Source organism: Gymnogyps californianus, chromosome 2, assembly GCF_018139145.2.
Source record: "Gymnogyps californianus isolate 813 chromosome 2, ASM1813914v2, whole genome shotgun sequence".
Taxonomy (NCBI): Eukaryota; Metazoa; Chordata; class Aves; order Accipitriformes; family Cathartidae; genus Gymnogyps; species Gymnogyps californianus.
The window spans coordinates 156,074,849-156,101,243 of record NC_059472.1 but is presented as its reverse complement, the minus strand read 5'-3'; the positions used below and the strand labels follow the sequence as shown (position 1 = coordinate 156,101,243).

Below are 26,395 nucleotides of genomic sequence, written 5' to 3'. Positions count from 1 at the left end.
TTGGTACAGTCACGGGAGAAATATTGTGAGTGTGGTGACAGTGTTGCAAAAGAAGAGCTTACTTCTACAAGATCCAGAAATTGCAAGCCAGAACTAGTATGTATCAAGTAAAGAGAAGTTAGGCGGTTTTGCGTTTTACACGTTTGAGATGAGATGGGGATCATTTTATGTCATGGAATTTTTAAGTCTTGTGGAGCTAAGACTAGTAGCTTGTCTTGTGGCGTGAAGGCTAGGGTGAGGGGCTTGTTCCGGAGGCCACCGCTTCAAACCTCTGTAGGGAGAGTTTGTTAGTACTCTGTGCATGACCACTGAGGAAGGGACAGGAATTGAGGTGGTCTCCTTACAAGCCAGAGTGATTTGTTATTATCTCATCCTCGAGTCATACCTACTGACTGTTGAGACTGTCTTAGTGTTTCAAGATGGTACGACTGGGTACTTGCAGTGCTGTTACACGTACTGTTGGAAGATTTGGTGGTTCTCTGTGGTAGGCCATATGAGGAAATGCTTCAAGAATGTGCTGTGCAACAGTTATTTATTGGTGCTTCAGAAAAGCTTGCTAAAGGTATTATAATTAGTGTCGAAGTTACTTGCTTTTGTTGATGTCTTAAGCAGTAAAAGATTCTAATTTATTAGCAAGTAATATATTCCCAAATGAAGAGCAATGATATTAGAGGTCACCCTGCTTGCGTAAAAGCATAATAGCATTTTGTCTAGTACATCAGTAATAAGTACCTACATATTGTTTGTTTAGAGACTAGCACAATAAGATTCTGGCCTCTGAATGTGGTGTAGTGCTTCCTTAAACAAATACCTGGTTAAACTGCCTTTGCTCTTGAACTTCCTTAGCATTCCTCACCCTCAGCTCTTGTATTTGCATACTTGTGCATGCATGTAGACTACTTCTAAGCTATTAGGGATTTGCTAATACAGGAGTGGGAGCTAAAATGTCTGTGAAACAGCTAAGGAAATAGAGTAGCCTTCAAACATATTTTAGAATTTAACCAGCAGTAAGTAATTTAGCAGGACCTGATGCTGTCTGTTGAACTCTTCAATAAAGTCAGCTAATCAATACCTATTAATAAAACAAGGTACGATATATACTCATAGGTAACTAACTAGTGTTAAATGTAAGATTATGTTGTACCCTGTACCATTTAAGCTAGTTGAAACAGTGAGCACACTCAGCAAGCATAGGTGGCACAGATCTCAAAGGAAAGTTGTATGCTTTCAGGACATCAGCAGTTTCACTTAACAGGTCTTGGTCTGATGATTGTTAGTGGACCCAGGCAGGTTTCTTCTATATTCTAAATAAAAAAAAAAAAATCATCCAAGTTTGATAATTATTGTTGTTTAATATTCGTTAAAATAAGTCTGTATCGTTGAGAGTATCATTTCTTGCTTTAGTAGACTGTTTGGCAGGCTAGGTCTGCACTGCCTTTTAGTGTGATTGCAGTATTTGCTGACATAGTTGAATTAGCAAGATCAAAGCTTGCTAGCAGCAAAACTGGGCTGGCTTACGCTCGGATGTCGATGTTGGAAGCTTGCTCAGAGTAGGTACTTACTAATGTGTTAAAGCTTTTATCGTTGATTTCCAGCTGTATAACATACTTAAAATTCGTCGGTGCAGTTTCTTTACTATGCTTTCTGTCGAAGGGAGGTTGTCACCTTTTCAGTGGTGGATGCTTTCTCCTTTTACATTTCGAGGAACATCCAGTTTTGTTTGAAAGTATGCTGCACTAAATTTAGGAAAAAAATTAATGCTGTAATACTCGAGTGGATTTCATAAGGTTTGAGCACACTTATCAGCAGTTCTAGCCTCATCTGTGATCTGGAATGGTTTTGTTTCCTAAATATTTATCTTTAGCAAAACAACTAGTCTTACAAAGAAGTCTGTTTAGCCTGATCTTTCTCAGGTGTGCTGTATTCTTGGAGCTTGCATTGAGTTAATGGCACTTGAATGTACAGCATTCTTGAAACAAATTGTTCACTGAAGACCTCAAAATGGAACTTTTACTCCTTTAAATTTGATTTCTTTGCATATTAATAAAGATTGTAGTGGTGTACATTGGTACTTAAATTCCCTTAACTTATGAGTAAGGCTGTCAAACTGAGTTACATGTAATTAAGAACTCAATAACTGTAATCATTCTCCTCTCTTTCCCCTTTCCCTCCCCGCTTTGTGGGGAAAAAAAACCCCAAACCACAAAACAAACCATGTTAATTGGCATCTTTGTATCTTAAGGTTTTAATGTTGCACAGGACAATAATTACTATTGTAAAAAGCCTTTGTTTCTTATGTAGTATACACTGAAATTTTGTTCTAAACCATGTTTGAAAATGAGAGACCTGAGACTGTCTAAGAGCACATACAAATATGGTAAAATTGTTTCTGTGTGTTTTGTTTTGTTTTTTTTTTTTAGACACAATCCTTTAAATATTAAGTATTACTATTGCTAAACTCCAAACAAAATGGAGCAGGGAGATCTTGGGTAAGAGATGTTGCTGAAACTTCCTTATGCTTTCCCTTCACAGACTTGTGTGTTGTCTTGAATGAACAAAAAAGGAAATGCAATACTGTAGCCATTCTGTCTGTGCTCTGACACTTCTTACAACAGATTTTCTCCCTGGCTTCAGCAGCATGCATACCCCAGGAATTCTTTCCTTTCAGCAGTCTGCTTGTTCCGTGTTCAAGAGTAGAAGAAGTAGGCAAGTAGAATTAGTTAATTGCTACAGTGAATTTTTAAGTCTAGTAAGAGCAGTGTGTGCACTTTTGTTTGGTGCCATTGCCCTGTTGTAGCTGAATAAAACAGTAATTGGTTACACATCTGCTCTTTACTGTTACTCTGATGAAATATTTCCTGTGACTGAATACATGGTAGCATCTGTTACAGAAAGGTAGGTGGCAGAACTTTAATTTAACACACTGTAAAATATGCTGCGAGTTTAATTAAACAGCATAACTGAAATACCGAAGTATCTTTGTATTCAGAAAGTAGTAATCACCTGTGGTCTAGATGTTTTCTAGGACATCTTTTTCTCCCCTACTTCTGCTGATTGACTTTGTCAGAAATTCATTTGGTACCGTTCTCTTGTGGCTTTGATCATTGTGTGAAGAACACTATGCAAATGTAGCATTTTCCAAAATGATTGGGCAGAATAGCTCAATATGTCTCATAAGCTCACTTTTTAATACAGTACTTGTGAATTGCCACCCTTAATGAATATAGTTTAGTAATACAACACTCTTCCCCCTTTTCTGTTTTTTTTTTTTTTCTCCTTGTTTCTCGGAAAGTACTTTTGTTCAGCTTTTTTTATTCTTGATTGCTGATTTTTAGGTTTTGTGAATTCAGCTTCATTTGGTTCAGGAAACAAGAGTCCCATGCTTCTTGGTGATTTTTCATCCTACTTGTAGTATTACTAAATAGAAGGAAAGTGAATTTAGTGAATTTATCTTTCCAGAACCCATTTGTAACACTCAAAAGTTATGATTAACTACATCTGACTAACGATATGGAATAGGTTGTTTTGAAGCCTTTTTTTCTTACTTCGTTTGACTGGGGTTTGGTGCTTAGCCTTGACTTGTGTTGATGTTTTCCCTTACCCCCCTTTCCTGTCGTCTGGTGTGTTCTAACTACAAAAGTTTCAAAAATGTGAAAGACTTTGACTGGTTTGTATACTACTGACTGTTTCACTAATCAATATTTAATATGGTTTTCATAGGATATGTAACATGACACTGATATTCTGGACAGGTAATTTTCGTTGTTTGAAAACCTTACATAATAAGGGGAATCAGGTAACTGCTAGAAATGAGCACCTTATTTATTTATTTTTTTTAGCATCATATTGCCAAGGATCTGTTTTGTGAAATCTGCTCTTGAAAAACCTATAGCTTCTTACTGTTGCAGTGAGCATCAAAATACTTCTGAAGTTGTCAAAGTGAAGTTAATATTTAAAGGGACACTGTCAGTTTTTTAAACTGAATTTACATCCTGGTTGTAAAAACTCTTTAATTATTGCTCCCTTACTGAAAGTTTGTAAAGCTATTTGGTGGAACTCAGAACAATATTAAAAGCAGTGAAGCTAGTCCCCTTCGGCTTCTCCTTCCTATCCTCTGTATGCACATGCCTGCTTGTTGCCTCTTTGGTTGCAGCTTTGCTATGGCTGTGTGTACCCTCTTGCAGAGCCTGGGGAAGAGTGTGCATGCTTGCTCTCTCCAGAACAGTGCATGAGTGATGTGGTCATGCTGGTGCATGAGGAGAGTGCAATTACTGTCGATGACACTGGCTGCAGGCGAAGTGCTGCTACCAAATAGATACAATAATGGAGGTATTTCTTACCTAATCTTTTCTGTTTGCTTATGAGCTGTGAAAGTAGAAACTTTTGTGTAGTTAATGTGAGAATTTCACTATGTAAAAATGTAATCTTGTGCATTTGACTGTGTCCCTTTAAATTCTACATGCTAGAATCTACAGCTGCCAAATCTGTACATACTGGTACTGAGTGGTGCAGTTGATTCACTTGAGGGAAGGGATACCATCCAGAGGGACCTTGACAGGCTTGAAGAGTGGGCCCATGCGAACCTCATGAAGTTCAACAAGGCCAAGTGCAAGGTCCTGCACCTTGGGTTGGGGCAATCCCCAATATCAGTACAGACTGGAGGATGAATGGATTGAGAGCAGGCCTGCAGAGAAGGACTTGGGGATACTGGGGGATGAAAAATCAGACATGAGGCAGCAATGTGCACTTGCAGCCCAGAAAGCCAGTCGTAGCCAGTGGTACAAGAAGGACACGGACCTGTTAGAGCGGGTCCAGAGGAGGGCCACAAAAATGATCAGAGAGCTGGAACACCTCTCCTGTGAAGAAAGAGAGTTGGGGTTGTTTAGCCTGGAAAAGAGGAGTCTCTGGGGAGACCTTATTGTGGCCTTTCAGTACTTAAAGGAGGCTTATAAGAAAGCCGGAGAGAGACTTTTTACCAGAGCCTGCAGTGACAGGACAAGAGGTAATGGTTTTAAACTGAAAGAGGGTAGATTTAGACTAGATATAAGGAAGAATTTTTTACAGTGAGGGTGGTGAGGCACTGGAACAGGTTGCCCAGAGAGGTGGTAGATGCCCCATCCCTGGAAACATTCAAGGTCGGGTTGGACGGGGCTCTGAGCAACTTGATCTAGTTGAAGATGTCCCTGCTTGTTGCAGAGGAGTTGGACTAGATGATAACCTTTAAAGGTCCCTTCCAACCCAAGTCATTCTATGATTTTATGAAGCAATGCAGAAAAGGGTATTTCTCGGTAAAGTCCTCTAAAAATGAAGTAGCTTGGCAGCAGAGGGCGAATGAAGTTAGCGTAGTTAAAACAATGCTTGGTAAGGCATAAACCATATTAACATCTCTGTGTATAACTACAGCTCAGGAGCCATATCTGGTAGGAATTAGAATTTTTTTTTCACAGAGCTTAAGTGAAACGGTGTTAACTGATTTATATGATTATATGTAACTATGTGTATGTATAGATACAAAACTGTTTAACACATCTATGTGTGTGCACACAATTTGGTGCTTCGGGCCTTAAAAAGTAATCCCAAACACTGCAGAAACTGGTAAACTGAAAGCCATTGAAAGAGTGGTTCCCAAGGGAGATAGGAGGGAGGGTGGAAGAGAGGAGAATATACATGTGTTTGGGATCTGATCATATTTTGAAAAGAAACAGAAATGTGATGAGCACTGAAAACCTGTTCCTAATTCTTGACCATATGTCCAAGAAGAGGAAGACACTTAGTGAAGCCCAGCAAATTGGCAATAACTTGTTTATGGGATGGGCTTTTTAAAATTTCAGTCCTGTCTTTCTATGGTAGAGGAATCTAGCCACAGTGAAAAAAGAAATCTAGTCGAATAAGGAACTACCCAATGGTAGTTCGTTCTTTTCTTTCTTCTTTAATTTGTGAATATAGCTAATTAGTTACTACTGATTAATCACACATAAAAAGCTCTGAGGGGATTAGGTGCAGGGAAGGACTGTGCAGAATCCAGACGAAATGAACGAAATCATTTCAGTGCAGTACAAGATACTAGTGCAACCTGAATTTTATTTTAGATTCACTATGGAATTGGTGTCAGGTTACTGGAACTTGGGTGTTCCAAAAGCTAATTAAAATACCAAGTTTTTTAGTGAGAAAATTTGAGGATGGATGGGCATCAAAACCTTAACTAAATCTAGTCTCATTTTGGTATAAATTTATATATCTTTATATATTTTCATTTTGCGGTATAAAAACTAAAGCGAATTTAAAGCTGTTTTTATTCATGGCGCATACTGTGTTTTTAGTAAGGTATGCTTTTCCTTGGCTTTATGATATGTTAAAAAGCTGAAAACACCATGTCAAAACCACCAAACTGGTTAATGCCTAGTCTTGTTAATAGCGATGGTGCTCATTCCTAGCTTGAGATCTAGTGTGTTGGCGGATCTTAAATTGGAAGTGGCCCTGGGTTTGGTTTAAATTTTCTCTGATCAACTTATTTAAAGGGAAGCTCAGTTGCCTTGTTAGCTTTGCCAACTCTGCTCTCCTATTTCTCTGCAGACTATTGCAGCTATTTTAAGTTGCAATTGTTGTTTCAGAAATTTATGCTGGAGAATGAATTTTTATTTTGTTCTCAATGTTCATGATTGAAAAATTTTGAGTAGTCAATCCTAAAACATTTGAAATGTTTAACAACTGGTACCCCATGAAACTAAAAATAATTTCTGTTGAATATCAGGTTTAAATTTTAAAAAAAATCCAGTAATTAAATGTTTGTAAAAAATAAGATTTTGACAGTAAAGAATATATTCTCCACGTTTATGCAAGAAATCAAACGTAATTTGATTTTTCTTAAACAGGGGAAAGCAGTAGATCATGCATGGTAATATTAATTGGTGATACTGTCAGGTGTTTTTAGGGATATTAAAATGCATATTTGGCTTTAACAAGCTGACAAAAATTAACAAGAACAACAACAGCCTGGTAAGTCAGGTGCACTTTCACTCTTCTCGTAAGTTCATGGGCACTTTTACTATCAAGAAAGTGAAACCGTGAGCTGTCAAAAACGGTGGAAAGTAGTTTTCAGAACTTCTGTCATTAAAATTAATTTCTGCTTATGTGTAAAACAAGCACATCTATTAAATTTTGTATACTAACACTTAATGTTGCATAATACGTTTTTAACCTGACAGTGTCCCTAAATTATCATGTCTGTTTGCTTTCATTTTCCAGCTGGGTTTTAATTTTGCATGCATTTTGGTGAAATATAGTATGCATAATAGTTGTTTCCTGGAAGCATTTTGGGGCTGTCTCTTCTAGTGTTCTCCAAAATGAGCGAGGTAGTGGAATTTGTTTTCCTTTTGTGGAGGTTTGTTAGCTAATGAATAAGTAATGCAGAAGTGATTCCACTTTATGTATATGCATATGTGTTTTTGAACTTAATGTTATTTGAAGAATAGCTGTAAGCAATAGGGATCCCTTCTTTTTAATGACAACCCAAACAACTCCAAAACTTAGTAGAACTAAATATTTCTATTTTGAGGAAAAAAATTTAAACTCTGGTTAGTTTGACAGAGCAATTTGTAATGTGTAATGCTTGTCCTCAGTTTATCATAGGAGCCTCTGTGAAGCTGTTTTTTTGAAGTAATGCCAATAGAAAGTGGAAGTTGTGCATCTGCTCGGCAAGCAAAGCAGAAACGTAAATCGCACAGTCTTTCAATCCGAAGAACCAACAGTTCCGAGCAAGAACGGGCAGGACTGCAGAGAGACATGTTGGAAGGGCAGGTAAGATAATACACTGCTGCTTGGGTAACTTCTGTAACTTTTTTATGAGGAGTGTTTTCTATGTAAAGAAATTAAATAAACTTAAGTAATGAAATATGTCCAGTAAAGCTGCAGGAACAGCAGACTTTCTTGCTTGTAAGTGCTGACTGTCTTTGGAGACTATTGACATGGATGTTGACAGTGTTTCAGGTTGTATTCAGACCTATGGAGGTTTTTGTCGGCCTTTGTGTATTCTTACATGAATGAAAAAAACATGAAGAAATACAAAGAAACAGCATATTTATTTTGCTGCACCTCCCCCTGGCCCCCAAGTGGAAGATTGATTCTTGATTTCATAAGTTTGAATTTGGCATAGTAGTAACCCAGGAATATGAATAAACCAAAATATTTGTTATTACAACTCTGATAGGGAACGTATTAGTGGGGAATTCTGCATTCCTTTGCATAAAGTAAACAAATAGTGCCTGCTCGACAGAGGCGTGAGCTAACTTAAATTTTTTCTTTGTAGTTTTTTTTCTTTTTTAAATTTGGCTCAAATGAAGGTGTGATCGTCTGTGTATTAAACTTAAGGGAAAGAACAACAACCACAAACTTCTGTAGTTTTCTTAATCATGCCAGTCTTGTCGTGGATGCAATCTGGAACCACTTGGAGTGTTTCACCTAACAATATTGAGATTAACTGGCGGTAAGGCTCCTATAGGAAGTGTTTGAAGTAGTGCTGCCCAAGATAAGCAAATATCAGTTTGAAAACTATTTATTGTCAAATTGACTACACAATATTAATGCGGGCCTGGCAAAGATGATGCAAAACTTGATGTTATCAGAGAGGTGATTTGAAATACTAACTGTTTGGCTATGAGAAACCTCACTTTCTGGACGCTGCAGATACTCAGAAGGGAAAACCTCATGTTTTCTCAGTGTGTTTTCTCAGTGTTGTGACATATTTTTAAATTTTTTTTTAATTGAATCTATTATTCAGTAAATTACAGGCTTAGTTTTCTGGGAACTAACAGAGCCCAAGTTGTTGCTTCTAGTCATCTAGAAGTTGGAGAATGGAAGTACTTGGTGTGGTGGTTTAACCCCAGCCAGCAACTCGGCACCATGTAGCCGCTTCGCCCTCCCCCCTCCTAGTGGGGTGAGGAGGAGGAAAGGGGAAAAAAAAAAAGTAAAACTCGTGGGTTGAGATAAGAACAGTTTAATAACTGAAGTAAAATATAATACTAACAACAGTAATAACGAAATATAATAATAATAATAGTAATGAAAAGGAATATAACAAAAAAAAGGAAGGGGGGGGAGGGGAGAAAAAAAAAAAACAGTGATGCACAATGCAATTGCTCACCACCCGCTGACCGATGCCCAGTTAGTTCCCGAGCCGTGATCCCCGCCTCCTGGCCAGCTCCCCGCTGTTTATATACTGGGCATGACGTTCCATGGTATGGAATACCCCTTTGGCTAGTTTGGGTCAGCTGCCCCGGCTCTGCTCCCTCCCAGCTTCTTGCACGCCTGCTTGCTGGCAGAGCATGGGAAACTGAAAAGTCCTTGGCTTAAGATAAGTGCTACTTAGCAACAACTACAACATCAGTGTGTTATCAACATCATTCTCACGCTAAATCCAAAACACAGCACTGTACCAGCTACGAAGAAGAGAGTTAACTCTGTCCCAGCCGAAACCAAGACACTTGGATAGAAAACTGTTCATGCATTTGGACTATTACAGCATTACTTCAGGGAAGGAGTGAAGGGCAACTGAGAGGTCAAGGCATGCTGTCTCTTCTTAGTAAACCAAAATTTTAAGCTATTTTAGTGTTTCTTATCAAACTCTATAAATGTATTATGCTGTAATACGTAAATGTTTTAAATGTTTTATGTATCGTCTTATTTAATTGTGTTGACCTTTAACCTTAAACAGCCAGTGGCAGATTCTAACAAGTAGAGAGTATTAATGCCACTTCACAGTGGGTCTGTAAACCGCATGAGATCTAGATAAGTACTTTTGCAGATAAACAGATAACATTATTACATGGTATTTTAATAAGCTAATTTAAATAATGCCAACTTTAAGGAGAGTAAAGGAAGTGGATGCATTTTACTATGCTGGTTACTTTAGGACAGGTTTAGATTTGCTTATGCTTTCAGGCTCTGAGAAGTGGATTGTAAACCTTTCCTACATCTCCTTTTCTGTTTCGAAACTTGTAGGATAACTTAGTTTCTTTCATAACCTTGCTGTATGGAATTATTGGGTAATTGAATCAGAAATAATTCTTCTAACTTCAGTGTTTCTCTTAATAGTGTTTCATTTGTATAGTTTTCTTGTTTAATCAATTTTGTTTCAAGTTGGTTTTAATTGGGATCTGTTTCATGTTCTGGTTGACTGTAAATGCCTGAACAAAAGTACTGTCTCAAAGGAGAGGCAGATGAAGATGCAGAAGGGAATATCCTAGGGGGGCATAAGGAATATAGTACCACTTCTTTCAGCACAGTGCCTGTTTCAACACAGTGCCACAGCTTAAAGTAGCTGTGAAACTGGTGTAAAACTGAATTGCACACAAAGCAAATGTGCTCTGTGTCATGGCTATTAGTGGTTTCTGTTGCTCTTCTCTTTAAAATTGATGTTCAGAAATAACTTACAAAATCGGGATCATGATAGGCTTTTCTAATTGTTTCTTAAGACAATCTCCTTGACTGTATGAACCAAAATGCGAGTGAGATTAAATTCTGGTTGTTTAGATGCTGACTTGGTTGAAGGCGCATGCTGCCCTCTGATGGCTGGTATGCACACGCTTCCTCCTAATTCAGTCAGTTTATAGGAATGGAACCAATTTCTTCTGGTTTGGGTTTGCTGGAACACTTAAGAACAAAACAAGCTATAGTCATCCTTAAACTTGCATTGAATAATGAAGTTCACTTGAATTTGAGTGGTGTCCTGCGCTAACATTTGTACTCCCATTCTAGTAATTTTGCTTCGTCTGTACTTCTAGACCTGAAATAGTGGTTTGTACTGTCGCAGAAGCTGATTCGATTTTCTTTTTTTGCTCATAGCCGATGATTTCAAGATTTTGAAATTACATACTTTTGCTTTGTTTAAAAAAGTAGCTGTTGCTAATGGGCACATTCCCTGTATATTTGATAGATGAACATTGATATATTGGTAATATGGTATATATGATACCATATTAATTTCACTTTGAAATTTAGTAACTTGTTTCCTTGCATAGATATTTCTCAGTTTTTGAATATAGCTGCATTATTTACAGATTTGTCCAGTAATAAGACGTTGTCTTACTGAATTCTGAGATGACGGGTTAGATGTGCTACAAGGGAGTAGTTGAGCTTTTTCATTGTTAGGGTAAGGCTCAGTTAAGTGGAAACTTCTTTTAAAAAAAGTTTATAGCTGGCTACCTAGATAAGCAATGAGTGCAGTAAGCCAACTTACATATTGTGGTCCACCAGCAACTGAAGAATAGAACAGGTTTAGTAGAATTTATTTACGTAGTGAGCAAGGACGGTTCATCCTTTGATCCATACTTGTGGTGGGTTAATTGAGTATAGTTATTAGACTAATGACAGTATTTTCTCCTTTCTAATTTGCCATTTTTTAGTAGCATGCTGTGCGCTAAATTTTAAGATGTTTGTAGTACTAGGTTCTTAATGTACTGCAGTGAGTTGTCTTCTGCTTTACTCACTGTCTGCTCAACAGTGTTTGGTAACAGAATCATTGATATAGTGAGGACCTTGACTCCCAACAGAAATCAATGCTTACTTGTTTTGAATATGGTATGCATTTGTTCAGGGAAAATATGGTGCTGACCTCTGTTTTATAGGCAGATTAATAAAATTTAAATAACTTGCCAACAGAAACTTGTGGTCAAGCTGTGTATTGAGCTCAGATCATATAAATCCTGTGTTAGTGGTTTTATTACATACCTGTTTTTGTGCCTTGGAATTGCTGTGTTGATTATGCTGAAGAAAAAAATCAGCCCTCCTCTGTGAATTTGCTTCAAAATACTTTCTGTGAAGAGGATATGCGTGAGTAATACCTGGGGAGGGAAGGATTAGAAATTGCAGTTTCCTTCACACTTAGTTGTGGTTAGTGACAAAGGTAGGTAAATGTTAAAAATATGTTTAAAAGGTTAGTTTGTCTCAAGCTTTGGTAATAAGGTGCTTTGTGATGACAACTTCCTAACCTAATGCATAGTCAGCTTCTGAATTACTTTGTTAATCAAAAGTATTCTTTCTTCTTGAACTGGAAGCACCTTGACATTATATTGTAATTTTTTTCCACCTTTCTTTTTAATGAGTTGTACATATATCTTGGTTTTATAATTTTTTTCTAGTAAAAGCAAAAAACCCCACAGGTGATTTGAATTTTGTCCCTTGAAAGAGAAAGAGCACAGAGCTTTTTGTTTTCTGTTCTACACTAGTAATAGTTTTAGTTTCCACCCTTGCTGGGAGATGGAGAGAACTGTTAAAATCAGTTTAAGATTGAAGGCTAACTACATAAACTATATGTAAAGAAGAATATACACTCTGATATTTTGCCTCCTAGGATTCTAAACTACCATCTTCTGTCCGGAATACACTCCTTGAACTTTTTGGACAAATAGAGCGGGAGTTTGAAAACCTGTATATTGAAAACTTGGAATGTGAGTATCTATTTTTTCCAGCAATTTATGAATTGTTTGGATTTAGGATATAGTAGTGCTAATTGAGATGCTTACCTTGGATACTGTGGTGTAATTAGCGTAGCTTTTCTGTGAGGAGTTTAAGAGTTGTTTTGAACTTGTAGCCAAAGGTGGAGTTTGTACCTTTTCAGAAAAATCACTTTCTTAGCAGTTTGACACAAGTAGTGAAAGCTGATGTGTGTCACCCTCCTTCACTCTTAGGCAAAGAAAGTGAAGTGGCTGTCGTCTTGTCATTGTAGGCTCTGGTATATACCATGTTAATCTGGCAGTAACTCCATTCAGCCATTGAAGTTTGTGGCTTTATTGTATATTTACGGGCTTAATTTTAATGATGTAATATTAGTAAATAAAATTGGAAAGATGTCTTACTTGAAAAAGTGTAAAATGTGGTGGTTTTGGATCATACTACTTAGTACTTTGCATAACCAGCACCTGCAACTGTTCATGAATTTTGAAGTTGAGCACTCAGATAAAAATTCCAGGTGTTACCTGCAAAAAATGTTACTTGTTTAATGACAGTGCAGTCGTATGGTAATGTAAGTGATGCAAGGTGATGTAAGAGGATCCAAAGTAACACAGGCAGTCATACAGTAAAGCCTCAGCTCAATTTTCCTTGCTGGATTTTGGAAGCTGCGTGGCATGGCTTGGCTTCTGAATTGTGGAATCTGTCTGCTTTGGCTCCAAGTAAAATTTTTTTCCACACCTAATCTGTTCCCACAGTTAAACCGAACACTCATGTTAAAAAAACTTTGTGTGCTTTTTGAAAATGTCCTGGTTTTTTATTGTCTTAAAACCTGAGATTGTGTTGGTTAAAGGCTGTCATCAACACTACATGTTTTTTAGCGACCATTTGCACAACTGAGTTCTCAGCCTCCTGCTGAGAAGTTGGCTGGTAGCAAGAAAAGTAGGGTTTCCCTCCCCAACCTTCAAAAATGTTTGTCAGAAAACAAGTAGTGAATTTGTCTGTACCCTTCAGAGTACGATTATTTTCCTTCCATTCCATTTCTGTTTCTTCATCTCCTTTCTTCACCTCACAGTTCGAGTTCATTCCTGGCCTTTGTGATCTCTTTCCACCCCCCCTGACAATTTCTAAATTTTCTCTTCTGATGCTCAGTCTGTTATTTTTTTGTTCTTGGTCTAATTCCTACTGCTAGTGTTGCAGTTACTGTAGGTAGAGAATCTCAAGTTTTTCCTCCCTGGCTTTTCATATACTCCCTTTCCCTTATTACAACTTATTTCTAGTTTCTTCCTTTTCTTATCATTTCCAGGCTTCAGTCTTAATCCTTTCAGGCAATTCTTGTATCTGCCTGGCTTCTTTGCTTCAGTCATCTGTTACTACAAGCCTGTCTCTTTGTTTACTTCTCTCTCATATTGTCTGTGTTTTATAAAAGTTTAGGTTTATGTGTGTGGGAAGACAGGAAAGAGAATCTTGCTTTGCTCATTTCAAGCACTTGGATGTGGTATGGAAGTGTAAACTGACTCTTCTAGTGCTTAGAACTGAGACTTCAGTGAATTTCTCAGAAATGGCAAGAATCATACTCCTGATGTGTCATGTTCTCCGACATTTCAAAGCCTGGGAGTGAATGACTTTTTTTAAAGAAGTCCTAAGAATTTGTGGAAAGACAGGCCTAGACTTATTCTCAAGAACAGTGAAAAACTGCTTGGTTAAAGCCTCTCAATAAGATTTCACCTGAGAACACTTAAAGAGTATCAGCCCAGATTTTGAGAAAAAACTATAAACCACTGAAAATGTTCTTTATAAAATGAATTTGAGCAACTTCAAACCAGCCCAGCCACTGGAAATCATTTATGAGTACCTGATTTGTTTTAGCTATGCCATCACTCTGTTTTGTGTTGAAATGGAACTGGTGAGAGTTATAAATAATTGACAGAAAAGCATATTCTTGTTACAAATACATGCTTTGTCTGATGTGCAATGAGAATATTTTGATCATATTTAGTGTTTCTAAAACAGTTGAATGTAAAATGTATGTCATTTACATTTTTTTAATCTATTTCAAAGTATTAAAAAAATACACATTTGCTGCACTACCTTTCTTACTGAAACTAACAGTAGACAGGCATTCAGGGGAGAATACTATTTCGTGATTAATAAAATCTTTGTCAAGAAATGACATACTAATTCTGTGGCTAAAAGATTTATGATGCTGCAAGTTTTCTGTCTTCTGTTGGATTTAATTCAATACAGGTGTGCCATGTATTTCACAGAAGCTGTTTTGTTAATCCTTAGCCACATTTATTAGTAAAAGTAACAGTAATTAGAAGCCACCAATACTTTCCTTGGAATCTAGGTCAAGGTTGATCTCTGGAAAATTCAGTATGAGTCTTGGTTTATGTCTCGGTGAGACCTGCTTTTATACAGTCACAGTTGATCTCTCTTTCAGTCCTTAGCATAAAATAGATTACTTACTAACCATAACAATTCTTAAATAGTATGTTAATGATACTGTTAATGATACTAAATTTTTTTGTATTAATGTGAATTTTCGTTTTTGTTAGTACGTAGAGAGATTGATACACTGAATGAGCGTTTAGCAGCTGAAGGACAGACAATTGATGGAGCTGAACTGAGCAAAGGACAACTGAAAACAAAAGGTAAGAGAACCACAAAGAATCCTAAACTAGTATTTTTTAATTCACTTTTTTTGTACTTTGCTGGCCAAAAATTAGAATCTTATTGAAGGGAATTAATACCAGTTACTCATACAAATAAGCTAATGCTGTATTTGAAATATCTTCCTTTGAATTTATTTGTCTCAACAGCCAGTCATAGTACCAGTCAGCTTTCTCAGAAATTAAAGACAACTTACAAGGCATCTACTAGCAAGGTATGAGACAAATTAAACCTCTACTCATCAATGTGTACTCATGAGACTAACACAGCTGTCTTTAAGTTGTAAATTGTGGTTTCTTTAAGCTGAGTAGTGCTGTTCTTTAAGTAAATCTGCCTCATGAGGAACAGTATGTTTATCTTGGATTCATCAATTACCCATTACTTCAACCACACTATATGACATTTTTACAATATTTGCTCACCTTTTTTAAAGAATGAATGTTGGAGGGGAAAGAGTGTGTGCACACATGTATATGTGGGATTACTCTTTTGTAAAGAGAACTAAAAAAAATTCAGTTTCATGAGGGAAATAGAGAGCTTAGTAGGTAGTGAATTTCTGAATAAAGATTTGGGTATTGCAGTTGAAATGGGGATTTAAGTAGGCATCTATATGTGTACTGTTATAGGCTGGGGTTTTTTTAAAAATTATTTTTATTTTTTAGCTATGAGACTAGAACAGTTTGTTTCCTGTACGTTGCAAGCCTTGCAAATTAGTAGCTAGTGATCTTCTTTTTTTGCCTAGTCTCTTAGCACAGTTACTCTTTCTGATGTTTCTCATTTTGCACATCTGCAGCTGCCTGGTATTTTTGTTTTCCTCTTTCTCTCACCTTTTTCAGTTTTCATAGAGAGTTTACCTGCTGCTCTTTTTGCCCTATCTCAGGGTCATTTCATGATACATCATTAAAGGTAAATGAAATGTGAGGAAACCACAGTGCGATCTGGTACGTGAACCAACTATATAAGAAGCTCTGTGGTGACCTGTATTGCAGGCTAATGTGTGGTTATGGAATGACTATAGGTGTCTTGGAAATACCGTCTGTTAAGTAGTCTGAAAGTTTGAGAGTAAGAGTAAGAATAGTGTGGTGAAATAGGTCTAAGTTACTGTGTTTTATTTGGTCTCCTTTTTATTTTATTGTTTTTCAGACTTTCTTTTTTATTCTTGCCGATCTGATGCATAGAGGTGCCTCTTTGTTTTTCTTAAGAGTTAATGACTTACAAATTCTTTAATGAGGCCACTTAAATAGGGACAGCATGATATTAATAGGGACAATATAGTATTAGTACACCTACTATGTAGTTATGAATTAGTACATTCTCTAGTGTAGTGTTGGGGGTTTTGTTTTTTGGGTGTTGTGGTGGGTTTTTTTGTGGGTTTTTTTTTTTTTGGCTGGTGTTAAATGCTTGTCGTCTTTTACTTGCTTGCAACGTAGCGCTCATATTCTTTCCCGGGCAAGGCAGGCAGACCTCGCAACTTCAGCGTGGGAGGCTGGGAAGTATGGGGTGGAGACTCCTGGGTAACTGCTTTGCTTCCCAGTGTTCTGATATGCATGCACAGCAAAGTAGTCATGAGTAGTGGAACATAAAGAATTTAATACCTTATTATAGACATCATACGTATCTAGTATATCAATTGATAACCAACAGATGTTTGAATGTGCTGATATATTTCTTTCCACAACTTTGAATCACAGTTTACTGGGGAGTAGAGAGGAGAGCTGAGGGAAATGATAAAGTTGAAAGCATCTCTGTCCAATGTGTTCTTTGAAACCTTTCTGCACTTTATGGGAGTGGCTTTATTTTGACCGCTTCTTCCTTCCTACACAGAAGAGTCAAAGCTGTAACCTTTTGTCTCTTGACCCACAAAAAGACTATAGCCAAAAGTCAGGAAAGACTATAACTAAGTTTCTAGCAGACTATGATCTTTCTATCTTGTTGTGGTTTAACCCCAGACAGCAACTAAGCACCATGCAGCTGCTTCCCTCTTCCCCCTCCCAGTGGGATGGGGAGGAGGGAGAAAAAAGGTAAAACTCGTGGGTTGAGGTAAGAGCAGTTCAATAACTAAAGTAAAATAAAATACACTACTAACTACTACTACTACTAATATAATAATAATAATTGTAATGAAAAGGAATATAACAAAACAAAAAAGAAATAACACCCAAGAAAAGAGAAGTGGTGCACAATGCAGTTGCTCACCACCCGCTGACCGATGCCCCAGCAGCGATCCGCGCCTCCTGGCCAACTCCCCCCTGTTTATATACGGGGCATGACATTCCGTGGTATGGAATATCCCTTTGGCTAGTTCGGGTCAGCTGTCCTGGCTCTGCTCCCTCCCAGGTTCTTGCACACCTGCTTGCTGGCAGAGCATGGGAAACTGAAAAATCCTTAACTTAGGATAAGTGCTACTTAGTAGCAACTAAAACATCAGAGTGTTATCAACTTTATTCTCACACTAAATCCAAAACACAGCACTGTACCAGCTACTAAGGAGAAGATTAACTCTATCCCAGCTGAAACCAGGACATATCTGTATCCTGACTGGATGCAGTCAGAGTTCCCTAATACTCTGTCTGGGAAAATGACATTTGAAGAGTTTCAAAGCTGTTGAACTCTTAAAATTCTTATGTCTATATTTTTTATGAGCATTGAATGAACAATGCTGTTCACCAAAAATGGATTGTGTTCCAAACTCAGTGGGGTAGTGGATCGCAACTTTTCTCTTCAGCCCATCCTTTATACTGTTACTGTTTGCCTGATCTAAAACTTGTCAGAAGTCTTTTTTTTTTTCTTTTTTTTTTTAATTCTTTCTTTTTTCCCTGGGGGAAAAATTAGTGGGGAAATTAGAAGAGACTTAAGTTTTACAAACCAATTGTTTTGTGTAATTGCACATGATTACATTTTTCTAATTGCGAACCTATAAAGAGTTTAGGTTTGTTCTGAAAAGAGCTTTCAATATTTGCTTATTCTAATGAGAAAGCTGATCCTTGACTGCTTTAATATTGGTAAAACATGCTAAGACTAAAGCAATCTGTTTGTTTTCTTGGGGAAAACGCTGAGGTAAACATGCTTAATTCGAGTCCTTCATAGACAATTCCCATACCTGGATACTTTTCATCCCTTAGCTGAGTTAGGAGTCTGAATATTAAGTTGGCAGTAGGGATTATCTACGAGTGCCCAAATCCTGAAGAGAGAGAGTAGATTTGGTGCTTGGTACTCTAAAAATAATTTTTTGTTTATGTTAATGGACAAGATCCTGTAATTTAACTGCAGTTGTTTGTAGATGCAGGAATCACTATGTGAAATTTGTGTTTTGATGTTAAGATGATACTGCTGATGTTAACAATACCTGGCTATGACAGTTGTTAAGACATCAGGAAAACATTAACAATTTATGCAGAGTCCTAAAATAAACTGAAATGATGTAACTCACTCCATCATAAACTAACTTCCAGGATCTCTGATTCTTTTGGATCAGGAAAAGGACTCTTAAAGGAAGGTATTTCTTCACTCAGCAGTTGAAAGGAATAAAACTTTTTGGAAGATGTAGTTTTTGACCCCACTGCTTAATGTTGCTCCACAGGAAATTCCATTCATCAGTCACAGTGTAATGCTGCTGGACTGGCCCTGAGTTGGCCAAGTTTTCATTCTTATTTCTAATGTGTCCGGTCTGCTTAAGAGACATTTTTACAGGGTGTTGCCATTTGTTTGCCATGGAATTGTTTCAATTTGTATTCAGTTTTCAGTTGTTTACATGGTAAACAATTGTTTTCATGGTGTTTCAATTTGCAATTTTTGATTGTTTACATGGCAAACAATTGTTTCCTTATTAACAAATCTCTGTATAGAAGGAAGTACATGAAAATACATGGATTTAAGAAAGAGGACAGAGAAAGGGGTGAAACACACTCAAGATATGATTGCCTACTTATTTGTGTTTCTATATGATAATCTGAGATCTGATGAAGTTATTTTAAAAAAATTTCTGCAATACAGAGGCCTCTTTTTAGCAAGTTGCATGTTATTAAAGTGTTTCCTTTCCGTTCTTGGAAAATGGTTTATGTATGGTTAAGGAACCAGGAAGTAATCCAGGCACTATCTGGTTTATCCAATTACTGGTATGTGAAGTGAGGGACAGCAAAAAAGAAAGAAAGAAGAAAAAAAAAGTATAGAAAAAGTGTGCGTTAAATAAATATCTATATCTGGATAATTAGTGTTAAATAGTGTTCTTGAACTCTCATCTTTTGTGTGTTTGTTCAAGACTGCTAGTACTCCAAAAGGAGTTCTACAGCCTTGCCATTAAATGATCAATGAAACTATTGTCCAGCAGTTTTGGAAAATCTGTGCTTGTTGATGAGTAGGAGATAGTTTCTCGTAGAAAACTTTTGCATGAGGATTTGACTCAACATTAGAAAGACAGAATGGAAGCATAGTTCAAGTGTGGGGTTGAAAGTTGAAAAACTTCAAGTTTGGAGTTTGAGCTAAGCGCTATATTAGTCCTTAACTGTTGACTTAATTCTGCTGTTCCACTTCTCATACATGACTCCATTTAGTTCGAGGACAATGTTCAATGTGAAAGTTGCATCTGTAGGATTGTATTCAAAGCCTATGAAACTCTGCAGTATGGTTGAACTAATAATCTTTACCATTAACACATTTTCTTTTCAATGCATCCTTAATGATTGTTCCTTCTTCTGCTGTGAAACCGAAATGCATATTAGCTGTTAATTTGGAATTCAAATAGGGCATTATCATTTCATCATTGGAAAGTTGACATGCTCACGATTTGGAATGCTCTTGCAGATATTCTTTAACTTAAAAACCTTTTTGGAAGTAATTTGCTTTAATGACATACTTAAGACCTTTTTTGATACCGAAAACTAATGGGATTTTAACTTTAGTTTATTGTATCTGAAATGTAGACTTAATTAATTTTCTAACTTTTACTAAGCTGTGGATAAGTCTTAATGTGATTTGTGTTGAAGCATTTAAAGGTTTTGGCTTAACCGGTCAGATAGATGCCTGCCCATAATTGCATGCAGAGGAAAACACTGATAAATTGAAGTCGTCTTTTTGTTTCCGTTTTAACACAGCTTTTCAGATAGTCTTTCTCAAAGAACAGTTATGAGCTTCAAGACTTGTGGGGTAAAAATAGGGTATTTTTAACAGTGGGTTTGCTTTTTGAAGTCGTCTTTCACCACTCTTGATTTCAGCTGTCCCTGGAAGTGTTCCAGCAAGACAAACTACTTTTTTTTTTTTTTTTTTTTTTTTTAAATATTGCACTCCCCTTTACCTGAAAATGTAGAATTTTTGTAATTCGGTTCCTTTCTATAGATACTGTTTTCAGCCTTCCTGTACTATAGTGCCTTGTAGTTTTACAATTTTTGCTAGACTTTTTCTTCCTTTCACTTGGTAATACTTACACACATACTAATTTGGATTTAATGAGTCTTCTCTGTTTTCCCCTAGTAGCACTGACTTTCAAGGAATGTACTTATCAAATATTTAGATGAGTTTGACATATCTTAAAAAAAAAAAGCTTTATTACACAAATAAACTGGCATATGCTCTCAGGTTAATGTTTGATTTGATTAGCTTTGTGCAGTTTTGAAGAAAAACAGCAATATGTGTTTTAAATGGGAATGTTTCTGGCTTTTACTAGAATTACATAATAAGCACATTTTTTCAAAGATGTTACACTGGATAACATGGACCATCTTTAAGTTATCAGAGGTACTTGTTTGGGAATAGGCAAGGAAAGTTTTGAGGTTTTTTGTTTTTTCTTTTTTTTTTAAATTATAATCCATTACCCAAACTGAATGGGAAGTACACACTGCATTTGTACAACTCATTACTCCAATGAGATTGCGTTATTGTAGTACAGAATAGTTTATCTTGCATTCTGTAAAAAGGGGAGTGTTGTAAAAAAAGAAAAAAAAAAGAAATTGAGGCATGTTTGCATCCAAACTTACTTTCCTACCATTAAATGTCAAATTTTTGACAATAATGAACTGTCAGAACACTGAAGAATCATTATGAAAAAGTTAGTATCTATTTGTATTTGTGAGATAATTACTTAATCTTGGGTCAATGTGGAAAAAAATGTTGGTCTCTCTGCTATTTCAGATTGTATCCAGTTTTAAAACTACAACATCAAGGGCAATCTGTCAACTGGTAAAGGAATATGTTGGCCACAGGGATGGTATATGGGATGTCAGTGTCGCGAAAACTCAACCAGTGGTGTTGGGAACTGCATCTGCTGGTAAAGTTTTGTGTTGCTTGAATCTTTAGAAAATTCTGGTTTAGTCCCATAGCAAATGTACATCAAAAGCATACTTGAGTACTTAGCTCCACACTGAAGGAGTTGATTTAAAGAAGTTCAGTAGCTGAAAAATTCTTAAATTGGAATTTCCTTGAAGTGCATTTAACCTTTAGAAGGTTCAGGCATCCTTGTTGATCTTTCTAAAGTATGTGCCAGTTAGCTTCCAAGCAGGTCATGCTCTCCTTAGTCAGCTGTAGCCTGTTGAATGGTGCAGATGGGTGGGTTGGGGAGCTGCTTGCTTGGAGAGGTCTCTCACACAGAATGCTATACGGCTGTATACAGAGATCCCTGCAGACTTTCTATGATAGTATTGTTTAGCCTTTGTTTTATAGAAGCTGTAGACTTAGTCATAGTTTGCATGTTCTTGTATTCTTACATTCATCTGGCTTTTGTCTAAGCATGTAGGGGCAGTTAAAAATCTTATATTTTCAGTTCTTATTAACTTATTAGATTCCTTCGTTCCCACTTGAGAGGGAACAGGCACTAATGAATAAGTCACTAAATCTATTATGATCCAAAAATCAATCTAGAGGCTTGTGTGGTTTTGGAAAATTATTAGGGAAGTAAACCATAACTAGTTAGAATTGGTCAGTTTGAAGTGACAGTCTTTTGAAGCTGGAACAGAATCTGAAGACACTTACTGGACATAATATTACGGTTATATATATATACGGTTATATATATATATATATGGTGTATATAACATACCTCTGCTTCATAAACTGAACTGTTAACATTTTTATGTGCCCACTGAGGGGCACATTTTGTCTTTGTGTGGGAAGTCTTTCCTTTGTCCTGATTTAACTTGGAAACAGCCATTCTCCATTTCAGCATTAAGGTTCTCCCCACTTACAAATACTTATATTAATTATTTATTTTGGGGTGTGGCAGGATAAAGGAGTGGCATTTGGAGTGATTTCTTTTTTAAGTAAGTTTTTGTAGTGCTCTGCAGTGACCTATATGCATTTGGGACTTCTATGCAGGAAGTAAATAGTTTGTGCATAGAACTCTCGTTTGTAGTGACTGCCTGACTTTTTCACCACTGAATGCTTTCTGTGTTCTTTCTGAATCTCATGATACATAGATGGAGCATTATACATAAGTATAGAACCAAGTTAGGAAAAATAGCAAAAGTAGAATTTGTCTTTCAATACTATCTGCAAATTAATCTGATGGGGACAGCACCTTTACTTTTTTGGGGGAGATGTGTATTAAGTTATAATGATAGGAACCTTTTATATTTTGTATATAAGGTGGTAATCAAGAGGATTTGGTCTGTTCTACATTTGAAATCTATCTCGTATGGTATGCTCTACATTCGAAGATAACTTGTTTGTTGAATAGGTTAAAAGTGAAAAACATACATTTGTAACAATATTTACAGCTGCTTTTTAACCTTGTAGATCACACTGCTTTGCTGTGGAGCATAGAAACAGGGAAGTGCCTTGTCAAGTATGTAGGGCATGTTGGATCAGGTAAGATAAGGGCATGTTGTGAAAACTGGAAACAGAGTGTGGGAGGGGGAAATGTGTTTTGGACAACTACAAAAATGTTTATTGCGGTTTCACTTGCAGGTTTGCCAACACTATTAACAAGTCAATTGTGAAGTTCCACTAATCTTCATACAGAGAATGTTTTGTAATATGATTCTCTCTTGGAGAGGCATATTAAGGCAGTTCTGTAAATGCTAAATGAAAAAACACGTCCATGTAAAGAAATCTACAGGCACAGTTACGACACTCAGAAGTTAAATGTCAGAACTCATGCAGAGGTCTCGTGCATATGCAGAACAAGAGAAGCTTATATAATCAGAAATCAGCTGCTTTGCAGGATCTGTGTTATATTTGGGATACAAAATACAGATGCTGGGTGAACATCTATTTGCACTTCTTTGTTTAATACATCATCCCATATATAATTTGTTGCATAGTATTAAAATCTTGTTTTGAAGACAGTTAATTCAATACGGGCATTTAACTTCCTCTATGCCAGTATGAATATTTCAGAAACAGTGTTTTTAAACCCCTCCTTGGGTGGAGAGGTGCAGTACAGTGCGTGTTTTTGATGTTAATCTTAATTTTTGGTGTCCAATTTGACAAGCACCTGATTAGCCCCTTTCTATCTCATAACGGGTTACAATATAGTGTTTTATAGACCAAAAGTGCAGAGGTTTTCCACAGCTTTAACTTGCTGTTGAGAGTTGAGCGCTTTGAGTGATCATACCCTGGAGTGTAGAGTCATGCACCCAGAAAATGAGGAATGCAGTTATTGACCTGGTATGTTTGGTTAAGAAACTCAGCTAGCACATCACATGAACTTTGTGACAAAGATACAAATAGAATTAAGTTCTCCAGAGAGTGGTCAGCTGCTTCAACCATGAATTCTACTTTTTTTTCCTGCTATATGACTTGTAGCTCCTGCGGCACAAAGATATTAATAGATAGATGCATAGAAACAACAGGTAATACTTTAATTCATTCAGATATCTCAGGTTGCTTGCTGTATGGAGAGGGTACCTTTAGCCTCCATAAAGTCATGTTTAAAAACTCCAATCACTTGTATTTTCATGCCAATAGTTTTTTGGTTTTTTTTTTTTAAATTGCTATTTGGATAACCATGAGAATAATAAAAGCTCTAATCTGTATTTTAACAGTTGTGTGTAAACTAAGAAAAAAATTATATACATTATGATTTATAAAAATTATATAGATTTATATAAATTATATTAAAAATCATGTGTTTTTCATTTAGTAAAACTTTTCTTTACTTGTTCACATTTGACAGTTGATTTGAAATGGAGCAAAGGTGTTCGGTGCCAGCAGTTGGTGCACCATTGAGTTAGTTCAGTGTGAACAATTTAAGGAGTATGTTTTTAGACTCATTACACCACACTCTCCTGACAACACAAGCATCTATTTTACTTGTATGATGGATGGAAAAGATTTCTAAGTTCTTTCTTGAAGAACTGTTGAATAGAAGCTTACGGATTTTGCAAATGAAAGTGCTTAGTAATGAAAAGTAATTGACTCACGCACTGAAATAAAAAATGAAGAGCAGCTTTGCAGGCTGATAGAATTCCTGCAGGACTATTTTAAAACAGTCGTGTTTTGATTACATATGGTTGCAGGACTGAAATCTAATTTGTATTATTTGCATTAGGTTTTTAGGCATTAGTTCTTGCAATCTTAAGTAATAATCAGAAAGTTGATGGCCATATATAGTAAGTTTTCATTATGTTAGAAATAGTTATGAATACTTAAATTCTCTTTATGGAAGTCCAGAGCATTATCTCCTGTCAGCTTACACATGATTATTTGAATGTGGTTTGTTTATCCTCTGTAATATGAAACACTTGTACTAGATTCAGGAAATAACTTGCTAGAAAATATGTGGTGTTGTAAAATCAACTATAGCTGCTTTCCTTGATACTACATAGGTTTATGTACTCAAATAAAATACCATTGTGCTTTATCTCACCTAAGAGATCTCTATACTACAAAAAATTACTTAAAACTGAAGACTTCTTGATTTTTTCAGTGCTTTTAATGATAAAAAATTGTGAAATATTTTTTAGTATACTAGCTTAAAACTTTACTTTGTTTCACACAGTAAATTCGATAAAGTTTCATCCAACTGAGCAAGTGGCTCTTACAGGTATGTAAAGTTTTTTCATATGCTGAGTATGTTAATCATGATGGAGAAGTGTCATTTGCTAGCATCTTTTTGGTTGTAGCCCCTCTCCCTACTGCTTTGTCAGTATCCTTGTTGATTGAATTATTTTTATATTTTAAGGCATAACAAATCAGAGCGAGATCTTTCCATCTGCATTTGTCATATCATTTTCATTTGTGCTTACCTGCTCCAAACCAGATGCTTAGAATCATAAATCAGCTGAATGTTCACAAGTCCATGGGGCCTGATGGGATTCATCACAGAGTATTGAAGGAGCTAGCGGATGTTATGGCAGGACCGCTCTCGATCATCTACCAAAGGTCTTGGGAGTCTGGGGAGGTCCCTGCTGACTGGAAGCTAGCCAATGTTATTCCAATTTACAAGAAGGATGTCAGGGAAGACCCAGGGAGCTACAGACCTGTTAGTCCAACCTCAGTTCCTGGGAAAAATTATGGAGAAGATTATACTGGGTACTGTTGAAAGGCATTTAAAGAATAATGCAATCATCAGGCACAGTCAACATGGGTTCACAAAGGGAAAGTCCTGTTTAACTAATTTGATATCCTTCTCTGATAAGGTCACCCACCTAGTGGATGAAGGGAAGGCGGTGGATGTAATTTTTCTGGATTTTAGTTAGGCTTTTGATACAGTCCCTCACAGCATCCTTCTGGACAAGTTGTCCAACTGTGGGATGAGCAGGTTCACGGTGTGCTGAGTGAAGAACTGGCTGAAGGGCAGAGCTCAAAGAGTTGCAGTGAATGGGGCTACATCTGACTGGCGACCAGTCACCAGCGATGTTCCTCAGGCTTCAATTCTAGGGCCAGTTCTGTTCAATATATTTGTCAACGATCTGAATGCAGGAGTTGAATGCGCCATTAGCAAGTTTGATGATACCAAACTGGGAGGTGCTGTTGACTCTCTTGAGGGACAAGATGCCTTGCAGAGGGATCTAGATAGATTGGAGCATTGAGCAATGATTAATGAGATGAAATTTAAGAAGTCCAAATGCCGGATTCTGCACCTAGGACAGAGTAATGCCGGGCACAAGTATAAATTGGAAGAGGAGTAGCTGGAGAGCAGCCCTGCAGAAAGGGATCTGGGGGTGCTGGTTGACAGCAGGTTCAACAGGAGTCAGCGATGTGCCCTGGCAGCCAAGAGGGCAAACTGCATCCTGGGGTGCATCAAACACAGCACAACCAGCTGGTCAAAAGAGGTGATTATCCCGCTGTATTCAGCTTTGGGGCGGCCTCACCTTGAATACCGTGTGCAGTTCTGGGCCCCACAATT

At 36.9% G+C, this 26,395-nt stretch overlaps 1 protein-coding gene across 3 annotated transcripts in view; it reads left to right on the top strand.

Moving 5' to 3' along the window:
• The window catches only part of WDR37 (WD repeat domain 37), a 47,826-nt gene that overhangs the window by 1,746 nt on the left and 19,685 nt on the right, over nt 1–26,395 (top strand). The window contains exons 2-9 of one of the 3 annotated variants that reach the window (XM_050891639.1): nt 3,721–3,752; nt 7,620–7,797; nt 12,347–12,443; nt 15,003–15,098; nt 15,267–15,331; nt 21,241–21,376; nt 22,840–22,911; nt 25,046–25,090. In XM_050891639.1, coding sequence (XP_050747596.1) covers nt 7,660–7,797; nt 12,347–12,443; nt 15,003–15,098; nt 15,267–15,331; nt 21,241–21,376; nt 22,840–22,911; nt 25,046–25,090 — 649 coding nt within the window. In that variant the 5' untranslated portion in view covers nt 3,721–3,752; nt 7,620–7,659. Of the gene's footprint in view, nt 1–2,436; nt 2,490–3,720; nt 3,753–7,619; nt 7,798–12,346; nt 12,444–15,002; nt 15,099–15,266; nt 15,332–21,240; nt 21,377–22,839; nt 22,912–25,045; nt 25,091–26,395 lie in introns of those variants that run through there. The other 2 variants (XM_050891641.1, XM_050891640.1) reach the window with 2 other exon arrangements.